The following is a 13,046-nucleotide window of genomic DNA, read 5'->3' as shown; positions in this document are numbered from 1 at the left end:
ATGTGGCATGTTGTATAGAGCACTGTGAGTAATCCAGGAGAGTAGAAAAGCACTACATTAGAATCAGTCCATTCACTGTCTCAAGGCAGATTTGTCATGTTACTTTTGCACTATTTTGTTCCAGCACATGTTGTTATTATATGTGTGGTACACATTAGGCTGACATTTGGGGCCAGAGCTGAAACTGTTCTGGGCCAGCACAGGGCCGTCAGTGTGTCTGCAACTGGCCTTGTGCTGGCCCATGTGTGGGCCAACCCTGGCAAACCAGATCTGGACCACCAAAGGGCCGTCATTCTTTGCGGTATGTGGGCCATGTGTAAGCACATTGTGTTGGCCAGATCCGAGCCATAACAATTTTGCTATGTGGGTTGGAGGGACCATGTTGAAGTTTTCAAGAATCTCTAACAACCACCTTTGTGTCGAGAGCCATTTACTGATGACAAGAATCCAGTATACCAGTACAGTTTGTTTTGTTCAACATCCAAAGGCCTATATCTGATAGTCAGTGCCAAGCTGTTCTGTAACATCCTGTTCCATCATGACAAAAATCCCACACACAGGGATGGATATACTCACTTTTCAAGTTCAGGTTTATTTCTGGGTCAGTATTACAGGGTGGCTCACTTCTTACCAGGTTGCATTACCATGGTAACTTACACTCCACACCAAACCTGCTTTGGAGCAGGTTAATTTTGAGGTAAGAGATCAGTGGGTATGAAATCACCGCCTACTGATTTTTTTTATTTTTTAATTTTTATTTTTTAAATGTTTTTAAAAAGCAGCTGCAGCAACCTTTGAAGCAATTTTTATATTCTTTAGTATGTGATCTTAAAAGTGGTCGCGTACATTGTAATTGTGGATGCTATATATTCAATTTGTGCATAAGCTAATTCTACGCTAATTGTGCTATCAATGAAATGAATGTTGTTTCCCTGAACCAGCTGAAGAAGCTGATGAGCCTCAAATTTCACAAACATTTCTGAAAAACATGGCAGTTTGGAAATGGGCCTGTAAATCTGTAAATTAGTGGCGTCTATGAAGGGTTTTTTAAGCAGAGGGAAGACACTGGCAGGGTTAAAGTAGTCTGGATTGCAGCCAGATAAAAGGGAATTGTTTATAATAGAGAGAAGTCAAGCGGAGATGACAGGTAAAACCTCTTTAATCAATTTAGGAAGGATAATGTCAGCTGGGCCGGAAGAAGTGTGCATGTGTGTGACTATATCAATGAGATCTGTTGTGAAAATCAGATAAAACCTGAAAAACAGAAGTGGGTAGTGGGTAACTGTTGGGCAGGTTGCACAAAAACAGAACTAAACTGTGACTTGCTACAGTTAATCTTGGTAACAAAAACGTTCAGAATTTTTTTTCATAGATAGAAAATATAAAAATGTGTCATTGTGTTGAACAAGAACCTTGGATTGTGCATATTATTGTTAATCAAACTACAGGGAGTGCAGAATTATTAGGCAAGTTGTATTTTTGAGGGATAATTTTATTATTGAACAACAACCATGTTCTCAATGAACCCAAAAAACTCATTAATATCAAAGCTGAATGTTTTTGGAAGTAGTTTTTAGTTTGTTTTTAGTTTTAGCTATTTTAGGGGGATATCTGTGTGTGCAGGTGACTATTACTGTGCATAATTATTAGGCAACTTAACAAAAAACAAATATATACCCATTTCAATTATTTATTTTTACCAGTGAAACCAATATAACATCTCCACATTCACAAATATACATTTCTGACATTCAAAAACAAAACAAAAACAAATCAGCGACCAATATAGCCACCTTTCTTTGCAAGGACACTCAAAAGCCTGCCATCCATGGATTCTGTCAGTGTTTTGATCTGTTCACCATCAACATTGCGTGCAGCAGCAACCACAGCCTCCCAGACACTGTTCAGAGAGGTGTACTGTTTTCCCTCCTTGTAAATCTCACATTTGATGATGGACCACAGGTTCTCAATGGGGTTCAGATCAGGTGAACAAGGAGGCCATGTCATTAGTTTTTCTTCTTTTATACCCTTTCTTGCCAGCCACGCTGTGGAGTACTTGGACGCGTGTGATGGAGCATTGTCCTGCATGAAAATCATGTTTTTCTTGAAGGATGCAGACTTCTTCCTGTACCACTGCTTGAAGAAGGTGTCTTCCAGAAACTGGCAGTAGGACTGGGAGTTGAGCTTGACTCCATCCTCAACCCGAAAAGGCCCCACAAGCTCATCTTTGATGATACCAGCCCAAACCAGTACTCCACCTCCACCTTGCTGGCGTCTGAGTCGGACTGGAGCTCTCTGCCCTTTACCAATCCAGCCACGGGCCCATCCATCTGGCCCATCAAGACTCACTCTCATTTCATCAGTCCATAAAACCTTAGAAAAACCAGTCTTGAGATATTTCTTGGCCCAGTCTTGACGTTTCAGCTTGTGTGTCTTGTTCAGTGGTGGTCGTCTTTCAGCCTTTCTTACCTTGGCCATGTCTCTGAGTATTGCACACCTTGTGCTTTTGGGCACTCCAGTGATGTTGCAGCTCTGAAATATGGCCAAACTGGTGGCAAGTGGCATCTTGGCAGCTGCACGCTTGACTTTTCTCAGTTCATGGGCAGTTATTTTGCGCCTTGGTTTTTCCACACGCTTCTTGCGACCCTGTTGACTATTTTGAATGAAACGCTTGATTGTTCGATGATCACGCTTCAGAAGCTTTGCAATTTTGAGACTGCTGCATCCCTCTGCAAGATATCTCACTATTTTTGACTTTTCTGAGCCTGTCAAGTCCTTCTTTTGACCCATTTTGCCAAAGGAAAGGACGTTGCCTAATAATTATGCACACCTGATATAGGGTGTTGATGTCATTAGACCACACCCCTTCTCATTACAGAGATGCACATCACCTAATATGCTTAATTGGTAGTAGGCTTTCGAGCCTATACAGCTTGGAGTAAGACAACATGCATGAAGAGGATGATGTGGACAAAATACTCATTTGCCTAATAATTCTGCACTCCCTGTAGCAAAATGTTCTGGGAAGACAAGACTGACTGTAAAAGTGTCAGAAATTATACATTTGTGATCAGACAATGATTCAGACACTCTCAGGGAGTTTATTGATATAATGAGAGTAAAGACCAGATCCAGTGTACGTCCACCATTATGTCCTTATTAGTCATTTAACTGATGGCCTAAGTTAAATGACTTTGAAATATTGAGAAAATCTCTGGCAGTGCAGTTACAGGGATCATCAATGTGTAAATTAATCACACCTAACAAAATATATTTTTCTTAAAGTTAACAGCAACAGATGCAAGCAGATTAGAGAATTAATTCAGAAATATTACCAGATTTAAGAGTTTGGTAGATAACAATAAGGCAAAATGGATATTCACACTGAATTTTGAAAAGCAGTGACTTGGCAAGTGTGAAATGAATCATGAGTAAAATTAAATACAGTTTAAATTATTCTTGTAAACTAATGCTCTTAGTTTACAAGAGCATTAGTTTGCCTGACAGTCTCAGAATCAAGAATTCAAGAATTTGTAGTTGGGTGACTAAAATTCCCTGAAACCAGCAGGGCCCTGGTTTAAACCAACTGAAACAGATACTGCAGGCCACAAACCCGTTATAAACAAATGATTTACTAGTTAAAATATCTATTTTTACAAAAACCGATAACTGCAGGAGAGACGAGCTTCAGTGGCTGACACTTACATGGTACAGTAAGATTATTAAACCTGGCTGTAGAAATATGGTCAATGTGGGTTTTTCCATCTGTGCCTTATAATCACAGGCATTGGTGAAGTTGAAGTGGCTGACCTTGAGACCTAAAAACTTGGTGTTGTAGTGGTAGAACAGCAGATGTGCAATTTATCTGGTGAAAATCTATCTAATATTAATGGTAAGAAAATAACTGTACCTGTAATGGAGCAGGGGTTAGCAGGAGTCTTCCACCGTCATGCTGTAGAAGTCACAAGTGAAGGCTTAGATCAATATTTGTGGTCAGAATACTTGAATCCCCGTCATTTGGGTGAAGATCATTTTGCTTTAAAAGGTTCACGTAGGTTGAGGAATGATGTGAAGTTGTCCACAAAGGGGATGTCATTATTCCTGCAGAAGCCCTTAAGCCAGATGTGAAACTCACACAGACAGCTGAACTTCACAACACTAATAGGGGGGTGTCAGCAAACAGATGATACGCTGCTTTCAAGTGGCCATAGAAGGCCCACAAGTCTTTTTTGAGGGTCTCTGATTAATGATATTTTAAGTCATGAGTTTGGATGTGGACAACTGTTGTAGAGGCTTTGTGGTAGGTTTTCCACAGCTGTAGAGCTTTTAGAGCGATGCCATTCACACAGTCTGGGATAGCTAAGCATAGGGGGAACCCTGGGTTAACATAATGAGCTGGTCACCAGGTTTGTGTGACCACTTATCCTAATAAACACCAGTGTTATGTTAAGTGAATCCAGATAAAGAAACATACTCTGGGCATGTTGAAATCACTAGTACAGGGTTCACAGCATGTACTCCACTAAGCTTAACTCTCTTTCAGGAACAGAAAATTCAAAGTTCTCCTCATTTGGGGTCACCAAGCTTGGAGCTGTTAGTTAAACCTACTTCTTGGAATAGGGCCCTGAGTAAGGAATATACAACGGATGAGTTTACAAAGTGCAACACAGGACTAGAGTTTACATACACTGGGAGTGACAAACAGAGTGAGAATGAGATGTAGGTGGAGGTAACAGAGAAACACGGGGAAAGCTACAGATATATACCTGATATTGCAAATCAACAACTGTCCTCCTGTTTTGGTTCTTCTAGAAGTCCACAATGAGGCTAAATGCCAGTGGTTTTCTTCAGTCACTACATTATAGAATCAAGACTTATAGATATATTAGGTTAGATTAGGTATATGTGTCGATCATTAGAGTAAAAAACCTGCATTTTATTATCTTGAGAAAGACTTAGAATTTCCACTCAGGCAGCCCACCTTTCCTATAAGCCCTGTATTTCTACATGCACACAACTGAGTGGCATCAGGCAGGCCTTACATAAATCTCTAAAGGTTTTTGGGTTTGAGATTTCAAATATGTTTCTGTTATTTTGTATGTCATGAATTACCATGACAAGGCAGCAACAGAATGGAGAGATACTGCTGGTTCCTACAATTCCAAACTATTTAACTTCTCCCCAGTGTCCAAACTATTTTCTCTGACTTGACTTAATGAATGGGTTTAATTGCTTTCCCTCCGTTTTCTTTCCTGTACAGAATCAGAAACATTAAGATCCAAGTGTAAACCCTGCATGTCTCTCGGTTCCCTTGATATGTCATTTTGACAGACTTAATTTCTAAAATTGCTGTTTAAACATCTAATTTTCTTATCAAATGACATGTTTTTACTTTAACATTGAACATGGACAAAAACACTTGATCCAGCCCTACCTCAGCAGACAACTTTTTTTGCAGCTGTAGTTCCTGGCACCCAATCAATTCATTTATTTTCAAGAGGATAACTGAAGCCTGACACACATATAATAATTCTGAACGGTGACCTAGGTCCCAGCTTGATTTTGTTCTTCTCAGCGGTCGGAGTAATTTGCTGCATGTGGTCCTGAGACCTATTTAATAAGCAGTTTTTGTTTTATTTGAGCAATTATACAATACTGAAAAAGATTTTAACAATCAAATATTACTTTAAAAAAGTTTTTTATTTTTAATTTGACCATATACAACATTTGAGTATGAATGAAATATTTGTGTTACCAGTAGTGAGTCTTTGTGTTTGCTCATGTGCATGAGTGTTGTCTGAGTAGCTTAGCATGACCTGTAGCAGCAGTTGCACCTCCTATCCTTTGACCTCAGTAGATCCTCAACAATCCTCTGTAGGTGCTTTCAGAAGCAGATGTGTCTCTTGTCTTTAGCTCACAGTAGTGTTAACCTCCCCTGTTACTTCAGTATCCCACTCGGCCCCTCAATTATCTTAACATCATGTCAGAAACTGTTCCCACATGCGCTCCACAGGATCCGGAGAAGACAGAAACACCAGAGCAAGACACCATTAAACTCTGTCCTAAGAAGGTATTCTATTGTCCAGTAGATAGCACAGGTCCTACATGTTACCAAACATAATCTTATTTGTGATGCGCTTCTACCTCACAGCAGAGGCATCGTTACTTCTTGCATTCCTTAAAATTAAAGGTTCCTTATGGAGTTCTTCTTCACTAAAAACACTATAAAGCAATGTTTTAGTATCCTCTACATTTTCTTTAATTTAAAAAAAAAAGGTTGTGTACAATTTCAGTTAAACACACCTTTGACCCTGAAATGTTGAAACTGTATTTTTGGACATAGCCTGGGCTTTGGTGAGGTCAAACATTCAAGTAGCCATCAAATACGCTAATAAAATATGCTTTTAAAGCTGCACCAATCAATATTTTTATATTAATGGATCAAGTGACCGTTTGTGATTTTACTAACAGCCTCAGAGATAATTAAAACCAAAAACATTTGCATATTTTATTTAGGTGCAAATGTAGAAAACTGTAACTTTAAATTCAAAAGATTTGGTTAGTGCTGCTTGGTAGGAATGTATTGAATATATGAAATCTGATGGCTTCTAAACTATGTTTACATTTTTGTTGATAACTGAGTTTGATGTGTTTTTTAACAACCTCCTAATAGAAAAGTACAGAAGCAGAACAGGTCTGAGAGCTGACAGAATTGCCTCTGGCTGATAAGCACATATGTTTCTGAATGGGTTTGTAGTGTGTGAAGCATGCATGATGAAGCTTTTTCCTTTTTCTGCTTCTCTCCTGTGCAGCTTCAGGAGGGCCAGCTTGTTGTGCGTCACTTCCAGTTCCTGCGCTGGTCTCCATACCGTGATGTGCCCGACTCCAAGAAAGCCTTCCTTAGCCTTTTGGCTCAGGTTCACAACTGGCAGAGGGAGTGTGGGGAAGGACGCACCATTGTTCATTGCCTGTGAGTCTGCTTACATACACCTGCACCATCCATTCTGTTTCTTTAATTTAGCTATCATTGCTACAATAAGCACTTGGGGTTGTTTGCTTTGTACCAGCACTGGGTAGAAAGATAGTGAAGGTTGCATCACAGCACCACAGTTCCTGGTTAAAACGCCTGCTGTGTGAAGTTTGTATGTTCACCATGCAGGTGCTTCAGCTTCCTCCCATAGTCCAAAGATACGCATGTTAGGTTAACTAATTTTAAATTGGCCATGGATGTAGAGTACACAGTACGCTCTGAATATATGTACAATGACTAGCAAAGCGCTAAATAAAGGCACCATGTGAGTACCTCCTTCAGGACCTGGATCACTTGCAATGTGAAAGACTCATTGTCACAAACAGGGAGTAATTCTTTTTAATTTAATTTTTTTAAAATTTAAATCTAATATTGCATTTGTTTTATTACAAAAAATTTACAAAAATTAAATGAAATAAATTAGGGAGAGGGTGAACACTTTTTCACAGTGCTGTGCATGTAATTTGCATCATGCAAAAGGAAATTTTACTTCATTTATTTGTCTATGCACTTTTAAAGTATTTACTGGATTCAAGCATTCGCATTATGAGTACAGCAGGTCTAAGTTTTCATGTCTAAAAGGCTGAGGTTCTCAGTCTCTTTCAGACTCTGTTGAAGGCTGAATTTCTGAATGTTTGACCTTAAGTAGTCCGTACTGCGAGTAATGACAGCTTACATTCACATTGTTCGCCTTGCTACTTTTTCTTTAAATGGTTACAGAAAGTTCTTTTCTTAACAGTTAAATTTCAGTTTTGCTGAAGAAATATTATCCAATAAATATGGCAGCAGCGCCGCATAATTACTGTCCCCTATCCTCATGTCAGGGCCTTTGTTCTCTGGAGATCAGGCTATGTGTAAGACATTTAATATCTGATTAAATCCCAGCTCCTGTATTTTAATGAGAACTTTACTCAGATATTCATCTTGCATGACTGCCGGCTGGCCTTTTTCTGGCAGCATGCTTGATCTGCGGTCAGTCAAACTGTGACATTTCACTCTGTAGCTCCCCCTCTGAGAGGCTGTGTGAGCTGCTCTACCACATCTTTATTAGGTCACTCATGTCTTTATGCTTCTATTTTCTGTGTGTGTCTTTGTTCATTCCTTCTGGAGTAGGAATGGCGGCGGTCGAAGCGGTACTTTCTGTGCTTGCACCATGATCCTGGAAATGATTCGACACCACAGCATTGTGGATGTGTTCTTTGCTGCCAAAACGCTGCGCAACTCTAAGCCAAACATGGTGGAGACAATGGTAAGCAACAAGGAGGAGACTTTGGGACTATTCTAGGAAGGTTTAGCTAATAGCTCTGATTTTGTTAACCCTGAGATGAGGGGAAACTCCTACTTTTCTGTTCTGGAAAGAGTTCACTTAAACTCTCTCTGTTACCGGGGTAACAGACTCTATAAAGAAAACCTGTTGATGGGCATCGGTGGGGGGTTGGGGCTAAAAGCATTTTTAACCAGTGAGGGAAGAAATAATGACATTTCGTATTGGAAAAGAAAGAAAAAAATTAGGTTACTACATTACCATCAGTACGTTAGATTTCTACTGAAGAATTATAAAGAAAAAACATAAACGCGTTTGAATTTAAAAATGTCTTTGTGGCAGGTTCACTCTGGTAACTAAAACCACAGATTTATAAATAAACTTTGTCTGATCTGTTTCTCCTGATTTTTATCTTCTGTTTCCGTCGCCTACATGTTGTTCCTATTGGATCATAGCTTTCAATTCAAAATTCAACCCTAACCCTAAATGATAACTAAAAACAGTATAAAAATGTGTATATTTTATATCAAAATTTTATTCTCTCTTTAATGATGACAGAGTGGACCAAACTGATTAAAATCTCTCCTGTTTTTCATAACCACTGGATTATATTGGCCAGTCTGGTTTTTATTTACCTGTTACTGTGGTAAATCATAGTGTCATTGATGATGACTTACTTTGTCTACTCATGCACGTGCCTATCTCAAGTTGAACGTAGTCTGAGTTGATTGGAAATGCATACATTCCCAACTTGTTTCAGCTAATTTGTTTGTAAAAGAACTTTTCAAACAGTATGTTTACAGAGAAATATGATAAGAATAACACGTTATTGAGTTATCACATTACTGTACTGTACTTTGACATGGCCAAGCACTGTTTATCTCATTCAGTGCAAGAAAATAGTCTAGATGTAACCACTTTAATTATAATAATAATAATAAACTTTATTTATAAAGCACACTTAAAAACCAAGGGTATGCCAAGGTGCTTAACAAGTAAGATAGAGTATAGGAGGAGGATAATAGAAATAGGACCAAAGCAAGTACTAAATATGCAAGCAGATAACTGTCACTAATACATAGGAAAGCAACAGGTACAGAGCAAACAAGAATTTAAATGAGCATAAAAGTGCATGATATAAAATCATAAAAGAAATATTAACTAGAGGGAAAGGCCAGATTGAATAAGTGGGTTTTTAATCGTGATTTGAACAGTGCTGTCATGGTCCTGGGTCGTGTGACCCAGTGTGTTATGTTTAGCCTATTTTGATGTTTATTGTTTGTTTAGGTTCTTTAAGGTAGTCCAGCCATTCGTATTTATTACCCTTGCATTAAGTCTCCCTTGCCCTTCGTATGTTTATGTCTGTGTGTCTTGTACTGTCAAGTTCTTGCTGTCAGTTATGTCATCTCCCCTGTACTAAGTTTCCCTGGGTCATGAGTCCTGTCTGCGTGGTTATGTTTAGTTCTTGTTATGTCTAATTTCCATGTTTCCTGTTTTACTTTGTAAGTCTGTATTCATTGTCAGTGTATTCAGTTGCACCCTCCTGTCCTGTCGTTAGGTTCATGTGTGTCAGCTGTGATCCCATGTGTGGCCACTTCCCCTGATCATCCCTCATGTGTATTTAGTCTCTGTGTTTCATGTAGTCTGCGTCGCGTCATCTGTGTTCCCACCCTCCATGTTTCCATGCCCGGTCTGTTACATTCTAAGTCATAGCCTTACCTTAGTTCATTCCCAGTTTAGGTTTCTGTTTAGTTATTGCTTTTGTGCTGCCCTTATTCTTGTTTGTTTCTCTTGCGTTACCAGCCACAATAAAAGGCTCGCTTTTGTTTAAAGTTCACTCCCTTCTGCTCACTTGTGTTCGCACCTGGGTCCACCACTCACACCACCGCACGGTCTGTCACAGCGGACCGTTACAAGTGCAATGGAATCAGATGCGCGGAGGTCGAGAGGAAGAGTATTCCACAGTACCGGGGCAGCCAGAGCAAACGCACGGTCACCCCGGGACTTCAATCGAGATCTGGGTTGGGTCAGAAGTAGTTGAGTGGCAGATCTGAGTGTTCTAGCAGGAGTATGTGGTTTGAGAAGTTCACTAAGATAACTTGGCGCTAATTTATTAATAGTTTTGAAAGTAAGGAGTAATATTTTAAATTGAACACGGTACTTTATGGGCAGCCAATGCAGGCTAGCTAGGACAGGAGTAATATGGCAAAATTTCCTGGTACCAGTCAAAAGGCGGGCTGCTGCATTTTGGACTGTTTGCAGTCTAAGAAGAAGAGAAGAGGGAAGACCATAGTACAAGGAGTTACAATAATCCAACCTGGAGGTCACAAAAGCGTGAATAAGCCTCTCCAGGTCCTCATGCGGAACATAATGCCTAGCCTTAGAGATAAGGCGCAGTTGGTGGAAGCTAGATCTCACTACAGCAGACACTTGCTTATCGAGTTTGAGCGAGCTATCCAGCAGTACACCCAAGTTACTGACATAGTCACAAGAAAAGCTAGCAAAGGAACCCAGGGCAGCACAGAGTTGGACACGAGGGATTTTACTGTTGAACACCACAATCTCAGTCTTCTTATCTTGCATAACAGTAATCATGATATGAAAAAACAAGCCTCTGTTTTGTTTCCAGGAACAGTACCGGTTCTGCTATGACCTGGCCCAGGAGTACCTGGACTGTTTGGAAGTCAGATAGCATCTATCCCTTTCATCTCGTCAATCCTCAAGTAGACGGTCCAGATCCTGGACCCTGCATCTTGGATCTTTGCTCCTGCCTCCTTAGTCCGTGTAAGCAGCTCTGTTTTTCTCGTTTGCAACACCTGGATGAAACATCGGCCATAAAGGCTGATAGAGAAAGTTCCCAGGAAAATTTGTAATATACTACTGACACCCTTCTTGGCTTTTCCTCTGCGCTCTGATCCAACCCGTACTCTTTTTTTTGCCACTCTACATCTGCCAAAATGTTGAACACTACAGGAGTGGAGTTTACTTTATAAAACCACTGTCAACGCAAGCCGGACTACCTGTTGTACAACTCACTGACTGGATACAAAGATCTCTGCTGTATCCTGCCTTACTATGAAAGCTGAACACTGATAGGCCAGGCACTGGATGATATTTTGTGTTTGTTTGTAACATTGTAAATGGTGCAATCTGCTGTTGGTGAACATCCCATGTTGTACTATATTATATTTGAATTTATCGTGGGTGGGGCTGATGGTCAAAGGGTTACGTGAGGCTGAGCTGGAAAGAGGTTGGTCACATCCAGTGGACATATCTGTACAGTGAAGTTGTGTTGGACCTAATTTCTCTTTATTTATTCTTTGTGTATATAGATATTTCTTTTCCTTCCCTCGGGTGTTTCTAGATGTTCTTAACGTCTCTCAGTGTGCCAATCCATTCTCTCTGTGTCTGTAAAAGGGGTAGGGTTCAACATCTGCATGCCCAGTCTTAAGTGTTCCATTGCAGTGTGTGGCCCAAGTCTGCTTTAGGGTGGGTTCTGCAAAATCGAATCCCTCTGCTAGTCCTGAGAGAGCTCCATAAAAGTAACCATGTGTTGCTGTGAGAATACAGTGAAAATCTGTTGCTTTCTAAATTTGTATTTATTCAATGTGTTTTCTTTTCAAAATAGTGTATAAAAGAGGAAATGAAATAAAATATGCTGTTGCCTCATAGCCACACTTTTTGAAGAGGTTTTTATTAGTGCATTTTACAGACGCAAGCAGAACAACTCGGGCTGAATCTTGGCATCCTCTATGACCTATACTTCCAGAATGAAAAAACGGATTCTCTTGTTGGCATCACGGATATGTTACGCAATGTGTAAGCTCCACCCATCAACTGGACACATCCATGCCCTGCAGTAAGATGAGTTACAAAATCCCAAAGAGGAAGGTAAACTGTCGACAGCGTAACTACAAAGACATTCAAAACAATCACAAAGAGATGCAAAGTGATGACATCATGACTACAAAGAAACACAAAAAACTACAGAGAAACTTAGAGAAGCCACAGACTATAAACAGCCACAATAAGATGCAAACTGACAACAACATGACTATAAAGAAGCATTAAACAAGTGCAAACAGAATTAGAATGGGGGGTGTCCTTTGCATATCTGGCTGTGTACACAACCAGTGGCTGTTAATGTGTCCAGGACTGGAGGCTATCTTGAGCCACAAATAGGAATTTCTCATTAATATTGTATCACAATATTCGGTTTTTACATCTTGAATTAATAATAATGCAGATTTATTACTGCAAAGAAGAAAACTTGAGCTTCAACACATTTTTGCACACCCGCCTTCAAATTTCATGCCCCAGTTCCCCTCCCCCACGGAGTCCTACATGGATGTGTGGCAGACGCTTAAGTCCAAAAAGGCATTTTTAAACACTTTTGCATTTGTGATTTAAAAAAAACAAACAAGATTGTTGCCTCCCCCAACCAGCAGCACCAGAAAAAAATCCCTCACTAGCCCCGCCTCATACATCCAAGAGATATTGGTGCTAACAAAAAAGCACCAGACAGTTCACTCTCTTGACCTGTGTTTTAATTTACGCTTATCATTTAATTAGCAACTTTAATGGACTTTTTTTTTATCACTACCACCAAACACACCCTCTAGTATTAAACCACCTCTTTAATTGGAGAGTCCTGATGATCCCATTGATCAAGGGCCCGGCACACTTAATCTGCATGCGGCGCTTCACATGTGATGTCACATCTAGTTTTTCTTTTTTTTTCCTCCCTTTTTT

General features: G+C 39.8%; 1 protein-coding gene across 7 annotated transcripts in view; it reads left to right on the top strand.

Annotated features, from left to right (window-relative positions):
* LOC102308225 (receptor-type tyrosine-protein phosphatase U) overlaps nt 1-12,407 on the top strand; it is a 259,704-nt gene extending 247,297 nt beyond the window's left edge. For 5 of the 7 annotated variants that reach the window (XM_042228047.1, XM_042228046.1, XM_005941005.3 and 2 more), the window contains 3 exons: nt 6,813-6,970; nt 8,144-8,279; nt 10,924-12,407. In XM_042228047.1, the coding sequence (XP_042083981.1) occupies nt 6,813-6,970; nt 8,144-8,279; nt 10,924-10,986 (357 nt within the window). In that variant the 3' untranslated portion in view covers nt 10,987-12,407. The remainder of the gene's footprint in view (nt 1-6,812; nt 6,971-8,143; nt 8,280-10,923) is intronic. The other 2 variants (XM_005941004.3, XM_005941002.3) reach the window with 1 other exon arrangement.
* Nucleotides 12,408-13,046: the final 639 nt, after the last annotated feature.

Source organism: Haplochromis burtoni, unplaced genomic scaffold, assembly GCF_018398535.1.
Source record: "Haplochromis burtoni strain Fernald_Lab_line unplaced genomic scaffold, NCSU_Asbu1 Contig_299, whole genome shotgun sequence".
NCBI lineage: Eukaryota > Metazoa > Chordata > Actinopteri > Cichliformes > Cichlidae > Haplochromis > Haplochromis burtoni.
Note: the sequence above shows the minus strand (reverse complement) of the source record. Positions and strands in the feature narration are given on the sequence as shown.